General features: G+C 55.6%; 1 protein-coding gene across 1 annotated transcript; it reads right to left on the bottom strand.

Moving 5' to 3' along the window:
• Nucleotides 1–410: 410 nt before the first annotated feature.
• LOC111156731 (forkhead box C1) lies at nucleotides 411–2,660 on the bottom strand. Its single transcript, XM_022517782.1, has one exon. It carries the CDS (start codon nucleotides 2,658–2,660, stop codon nucleotides 1,002–1,004), a length of 1,659 nt encoding a protein of 552 aa, XP_022373490.1. The 3' UTR covers nucleotides 411–1,001.
• Nucleotides 2,661–7,477: the final 4,817 nt, after the last annotated feature.

The following is a 7,477-nucleotide window of genomic DNA, read 5'->3' as shown; positions in this document are numbered from 1 at the left end:
TGTGTATATGCCAACTCAGATCTGTTTAGGAAAATATCTTTTGACTAGCCACAAAGCAAGCTGACTATATAGTACATTTTGCAGAAGATGCTGCAGGAAAAAAAAAATCTAAACAAAAAGAGACTTTCATGTGAAGTTTGACAAGGAATAGTCACAGGGTTCCTCCATTTTTCAGCTATTTAGGAGAAGAATAGGTCATTTCTAGTCTTTCAATCTGAAATCTTTTTTTCTTATAATAATTACGGCTGTATTAAAGTATCCAGACATATAGATCTCATTCAAACTGAATGGTAATTTATTAATAAACAAACAATGAATATGTTCAACAAAAAGGAAAAAAAGATGATAGAATAAGATTAATACAGTTTCCCTTTTTATAATGAAAAAAAAAGCACAATTTAAAGTTTCAGGCAATTTAACGTCAGGTTTTGGAAACACTTTCTGGCGTTTGGTCCACGACATCCAACTACAAATTAAAAATAAATTACTATGTTGCAATTTACATTTTAAAACAAGTCCATGAATAAAAAGAAAGCGATTTTCATATACGGGGACTTTCCCCCTCCTTTCAACATAGGATAAAATATCTTACAGGTGAGAGGTGGAGGTAAGAGAAGGGCAGGGGAATGGGAGAGAAGGGAGAAAAGCGTGATCTCTGAAAAGCAAGAAGAAACTTACGTGTTATCTGGAGTAACACTGTCCTTTAATAAACCATGATTTTGCTGTCTCTGTACAAAATAGTTTACTGTTTTGTTTATTTAGATAAGGCAAAGTGAAGGTGGCTCTGAATCTTTTAAGAAAATAGTTTTCTTTGTGCTGGTGAGTTGAATTTTTGGAGGGATTCTGTTCGCTGGTTTGGTGAATGTTTTTCAAGGTTTTTTGTTTTTAATTGGATTTCTTTTTCTCTTCTTTTTTTGGTTTCGATTTGCATTGATGGTTCTTTTGGCTGTTCCTGCTTTAGGGTTCCATTCAGTCCGACTCTGGAGGGGGGGTCGGGGGTGTCAAAACTTGCTACAGTCGTAGACGAAAGCCCCGGACGTGCGGTACAGAGACTGGCTGGAAGGGAAGGCCATCTGACAGCTACTATTCCCGTTCACCGGAGAGTTGTTCAAGCCGATCCTCTGTGACTCGAACATCTCCCGCACAGAGTGGAAGTTCTGCTGCTGGCCCGGATAGCCCGCGGCGGCCGCCGCCGCCGCCGCGCTCGCCAGGTGGCCCAGGTCTCCGCCCGCCTGGTTCAGGTACCACGAGGTGAGGCGGCCTTGGTGGGCCGCAGGGTGGTGGCCGGTCTCCTGGCCCCCGCCGCCGTGACTCAGGGACGAGGAGCTGCTGCTGGTGACTGGGGGCAGAGAGTAGTCGGGCAGGGGGTCGTCCACTGCCGAGCCGCCCGCGCCCCCCGGCGCGCCCTGCAAGTGGCCGCCGCGCTCTCCCGCCGCGTACAGGCTCATGGCCTGCAGGTTGCAGTGGTAGGTTCCGGCGCCCGCCGCGCCGCCGCCGCCGCCGCCCCCTCCGCCGCTGCCCCCGCCAGAGCTGCCGGCGCTGGAGCTCTGGCTGCAGGGGGAGCTGTAGAGAGAGCTCTGGCCAGGCGAGTAGGCGCCGAGCGCCAGCGGGGGTGCGATGCCCGAGCGCGAGGACCCGGCTGCCGAGGCCAGGAGGCCTGAGTTGAGCTCCGCGGCCGCGCCCTGCGGCGACCCCCGAAGCGATGTCATGATGTTGTCCACGCTGAAGCCCTGACTGTGGTGCGGCGGAGGCGGCGCGGGCTGGGCGGGCGGCGGCGGCTGCGCGGGCTCCGCGCCGTCCAGGCTCAGTGGCCGCGCGGAAGGCAGGCTGCCCGGGGGGCTGCTCCCACTCGACAGGCTGCTGCTACTGCTGTCGGGGCTTTCGATTTTGGGCACCGCGGCGGCGCTGCCGCTGCCCAGGGCGGCGGCTGGGGACAGGGGCTGGGGCGGCGAGGGGCACGTACCGTTCTCGGTTTTGATGTCCTGAATGCGCACTGGCGGCGGCTGCGGTCCGGGCGCGGCGCCGTCTGCCTGCTCGGGCGGCGCGGGCGGGGGCTGGCGACCCGGCTGCGGCGGCGGCGGCTCCTTGAGGTGCAGCCGGTCCTTCTCCTCCTTGTCCTTCACCGCGTCCTTCTTCTTGAAGCGCCGCCGTCGCCGGAGGAAGCTGCCGTTCTCGAACATGTTGTACGAGTCCGGGTCCAGCGTCCAGTAGCTGCCCTTGCCGGGTTTCTTGTCGTCGCGGGGCACCTTGACGAAGCACTCGTTCAGGGAGAGGTTGTGACGAATGCTGTTCTGCCAGCCTTGTTTATTGTCCCGATAGAAAGGGAAGCGGTCCATGATGAACTGGTAGATGCCGTTGAGGGTGATCTTCTTGTCCGGGGCGTTCTGGATAGCCATGGTGATGAGCGCGATGTAGCTATAGGGAGGCTTCACCATGTCCTTGGGCTGTGGCTGCGGCGTGTAGGGCCCATAAGCGCGGGCCATGCCGCCCGGGTACTGCTCGGCGTGCGCCGGGTGCGAGTACACGCTCATGGGGGCCGGCATGGCTGTGTAGCCGCCCCCGGCCGCCGCCGCCGCGGCGCGGTAGTAGCTCTGCTCTCCGCCAAGGTAGGGCACCACTCCCAGGGAGTTGGGGCTGGACACGGAGTAGCGCGCCTGCATGGCCCCCGCTCGCCGCCGCCGCCCCGCGCCTCCCGCCGCCCCCCACCCTCCCTAGGCCGGCCACGCCGCGCCGGCTGCCCAGTCCGAGTCCGGGCCCCACAGAGCTGGTGCCGGGCCGCCGCGCTGAGTCGGGCTCGGCCGCCGCCGCCTCCCGAAGCCGCCGGCCGCGCGCGGCCTCTGCCTGCGCTTGATCGAGCTCTTGGGGCGCCTCGGGCCACTTCGGGGTCCGTGCTAGGGAAGAGAGCCGGACGAGGACGCGGCAAACGGCCTTGGAGGAACCCGCGGAGCAACTTCCAGGCGAAAACGGCAAAACAGAGTCAAAACTATAAAAACAAGAAGGCGCCCTTCTCGCCACACTGCCTGCGCCTTCCAGGAGACTCTGCCCTGAGCCGCCGGCGAAGGCGGCCAAATACCAGGGGCGGGGGGCAGCGCGCCGGCCGCCTTCCCGGGCCCCGCGTCACCTTTTTTTCAGTCTCTCGCGCGCCGGCCGCTTAAGGAAGCATTGGGAAAACTTCTGAACTTTTGAGCATCCGTCACCCAGGCGAGGACTTTTTTACGCAGTTACATTTTTTCCGGGCCGCGGAGCCCCGCCCCACCCCAGCAGCAGCAGCCAATGGTCGGCGAGAACCGCCTCTGAATGAGCCGGAGGCCGAGCCCTGGCTGCCCGCGCCCAGCTGCGGGAGGACCGCAGGGCTGACCACACGCGCGCCGGCGGTTCGGAGCCCGCGCCCCTACCCCTGCCCCTGCCCGCGCCAGGCCTGCGCCCACAGCAAAATCGTTCCCCGAGCCCCAGCCGTCCGCTGCCGCTTCCCACACTGTCTCCCACTCCCGGCCCTCCGCACAGGCGTCCATTGTTCTCGCAGACTTCCTGGGTCCTCTTGGGCCCCACGCAGACCCTTCCTCCGTCCACCGCTCCAAGATGTCACCGAGTACTCGAGCCCCAACTTGGGATGGCTCTCTCCCATTCCTTGGTCGATCTGGCTGATTCTAGTGCCGGGATTTCCTGGGCTTCTCTTCCCCTCCTCCTTTTCAAACCCCTCACCTTTCCTCTCTTTCCACTTCTTCCCTCTCGTTGCCAGTCTCACTTGGTTCACAGATATGTTCATTTGCCCCTCACCTGGAGATTCTCTTGTCCGGGAGCTGGGTTGCAAAGGACAGGGTTTTAAGGCTCAGTCATAGCCATGCTTTCCCGGCGGGGCAGGAATTGTCGCCCCCACCTCGGCTGCCTCGTGACATCCACCCAGTAGAAGTAAGGGAGAGGGGATATGGGGCCTTGCCGGGACCGCTGCCCAGGTAGGCTCCGCCTGCCGCATTTCAGGCCACCTTGCTCCTCGTCTCCCCCAGGGCATTTGACACCCCAAGGGTGTTAGAGGCTCTGGCTGCAGGGGCCAGGAGGCTTCCTTGCGCTCCCCTGTGGCGGGAAGGGTGGGGGGCGTACGTGATCCCTAAAGTTCGCCACAAGCCGCAGGGTCTTTGCCTCTGGTCCGGCATGTTTCGGCTTAGAGGAGGGGTCACGCTTCGGGCTCAGTGACATTAGCAGGTGTGATGACAAGAAGCAAATAAACACGTCCAAGAACTTAACGCGTTTCAGTTCAACCTCCATCTCCACACGCGCGGTGCTGCCGACTTGCAGATAACGGGTGTGTTGGCGGGGTGGGGGCGCAGTTCAGAATCGCACCTGCGGAACAGCTCAAGGATTGGGGGGTGGGGTAAGCACGGAGGGCATATCCTTGTGCACGCCTGAAATGTACAGTTTCTGAAGGACTGGAATGGCATGAAAAGAGGAGAAAGGGAAAAAAACGAAGGAGCAGGAAGAAATTTGGCCACCCTCCGCCTGCAGCTCAATTCTGCCTTTTGGCAACTCTAGAAAAGACCCTCCTGAAGACTGAAGACTAGATCCTTTACCAGAAGCCGGGGCGGGCGGTGGGGGGGGGGTGTTGCCAAGCTTAGGAAACTGTGAAGAAGAGTAGTGTGACGCATTTAACACCGCCACTCCCCCAATTTCTGACAATCTTTAACTGCAAGGACGTGTTGGGAGCCCCTTTTGGCTTCCCAGCTGGAATCCCGGCTTCCTTACTGCACAAAAATTCTCATTGTCGCTTTAGTTGTTAGATATCAAAGGGGCTGACTTGTGTAGCAGACTCAGCTCCGTGTTACTTGAACATTTAAAAAATAGCGTGTTTCAGAATGGACTTTTACATGGAAAGAAAAGGACCTGCTACTTCTAGAACTAGCGAGGGGGTGGGGGGTTGCCGGAAGTTCCGATTCCTGAGGCAGCTGCCTCTTGGCCTGCTGTGCTTTTGGGACACTTGGAACTCCTTTTCCAGGGTGTTTGCAACGCCCGGGAGGGCTCGGATTGGAAGAAACACTTGATTTATCAGCAGGAGGCTCAGTATTTGATGGTTCCTAAAAATACTTGCAAGGGAGGAAGGGGGGAGAAGACCCCCCCCCAACTGAAAAATTAATTCATGTCCAACTCCCATTCCTATACTCCTTGGCTGATGCTCTATGGGGCACTCTGGCTTCAACCTGGAAGCCAATTAATTGGTCTCCCTAAACGCCCCAGTATTAGGTGAATTTGAACTTCAAACTGCATCTCCAAGGCTCACAGTGCATGGAAAGGAAAGCAGCAATAGCGACTCGTTTGTGTTCCTAATGTGGGAAACGGCTGCCCCGGGTTTTGCAATGGTCGGTTGTGTTTAGCGGTCTCTCCCCAGCACACCGTCTCCTTCCCTCCCCTCGCTGTCTTCCTCGGCCAGCCCCAAGAAGTGTGAACAGCTTGTTATGTAAATTGCAAATCGAACAGAGGTGGTGTTCTGGGCTCCCCACTTTGGATATAAAAGTTACCGTTGTGAAATTAGTATCTGGCATGCGGGAAAAAAAAATGGAGGGATGCAGTTTTATAAAGATCAACTTTCCACTGGTTTAGCTCTGGATATTCGCCAGGAAAAGATATTTGCATTTGTGTTTTATAAGCTTACTCGGAAACAAACCTCCAGTAAACGGCTTGATTATATTTCAAGTACTTTGCTTATTTTATTATTGTTGTTAGTGGTGTTATTTTAACGTTAAGGCACAGAAATGAAGTCTTTTGGGCAATGGGTTAAATTTTTTATTTTCAGTTAAAGTTTTTGATGCCCCTTTTCCCAGCTCCTGGGGTAGTTCAGTCATCAGTCTCCCAAACAACCCTTGACTCAACTGGCAGAAATGCCCCGGCAGGAAACCTTGGGCTTCTTTTCTGACACCTCCCGTGCTTGCAGCCTGAAGGTCCGGCAGGCGACTGCAGTAAAGGTATTTGGGGGAACTGTTGCTTCACCCGCCCCGCCAGCCCCCAGCCCCACCTTGACCTGCCAGGTGGGGTTACAATTCCTGGGGCCCACTGAGGGGTTCTTAGCTCTGAGGAGGGGGCGTGACGTCACAGCGATATTTAAAACAAGGCCTCCCCAGGGCCCCTACTGTAGAAAAGCACCAGGGGGATGTGGCGAGCACTCCAGGAAATGCTTGGATTCCGAACGTGGTGACACCGCAGGAATGTGTGTTTTGGGGAGAGTGGGGGTGGGGGTGAAGGAGATAGTGCCCTAACGCAGGTCACCAGGAGCCAGAAGGAGCTCTTTCTCTTTTCTTTTCTTTTTATTCAAGTCGAGTAGAGGGAATAAGGATTCACACGAGCCCTGAGTTCAAGAAATGACTCCCGAGCGGTCTCAGACTAGCCCAGGTGCATAGATTGTCCTCTGAGTCAGAGACCCCTCAGGAACTTTCCAGCCCCAGCAGCCCAGTCGTCCCTAGACCTGCTGAGACCCCCTCCCAGTGGCAGTGCCGGCGTATCCAGCTTTTGGCTCTCAGTTATGCCCAAGAAGCTGGCCCGTCAGGGGTCTAGGCGGCCCTCATGCGGATTCCCAGGGGCCCCCACTTGGTCCAGGAGCTGCGGGGAAACAGCAAAAGTAGGCTTAAAGATGAGGGAAGAGAGTTCTGCTCTAGACGGTGAGTGGAATCCAGAGGATTCTGCAAAATCAGGAGGGAGGCTGCAGGTCAGCTGCCGTCTTACCTTCTCCCACTCTGCTGCCAGGAGACAAACTGGAAGATTAAGGCAATTACCCTGCCAATGAGATTTGAAAACTCCCCACTACACCAAAATCACAAATAACCGGATCAAAGTCCGTGTGGGGGGTGTCTTTGAGCTATTTAGATAGATGCCTGTGGTTCTAAATATGGCCTCTTTTGCGCAGACCAGGAATCCGGGAGTAGGAGAGGATATTTCAGTGTCAATAACCGTTATTCGTTATCAAATCTTCAGCCCGGAAGGTAGCGTTTGTCTTCAATGAGACTTGTCAGCAGAGGGAGGAGGCGGGGACCCAACGTCTGGGTGGCGGAGACTCAGAGGCTTGCTTTCTTCTTCCCTCTTAGTTGGGGGGTTTCTGAGTAGAAGTTCTGTTAACGTGGTACCTGTAATTCAGCCCTCAGCAGAAAAATAATTCCTACAACAAATAAAAGAGCGTTTGTTTTTCGATTATGTTTAAAGACAAAGTGATCCACATTGCCTGTCTCCATGATTGAACTAATTGGATAGTTGCCCTCATAGGAGCAGATCTCCACAGGAAGTTTCTGTGATGCGATAATTTAATGTCATACCCCAAGTCCCCAAGATGGGCCGTCCCACTAATTACTTACTCAGGAGAATGCTCTTTGTTACCCCGTCGGGTCGGCCCACCTGTCACCTCAGAGCCGATCTGAGTAGCAAGGAAGGGGCACAGGGCCTGTGGGAAGTGAATCTTTAACTTTAGTGCCTGGCTGCAAAAGACTGAGGGCTTCCTTTGTCC

The sequence above is a fragment of the Enhydra lutris genome, unplaced genomic scaffold (genome assembly GCF_002288905.1).
Source record: "Enhydra lutris kenyoni isolate GAN:26980312 unplaced genomic scaffold, ASM228890v2 scaffoldscaffold48, whole genome shotgun sequence".
Classification (NCBI taxonomy): Eukaryota; Metazoa; Chordata; class Mammalia; order Carnivora; family Mustelidae; genus Enhydra; species Enhydra lutris.
The sequence above is the reverse complement of the archived record's forward strand: the minus strand, read 5'-3'. Positions and strand labels throughout refer to the sequence as shown.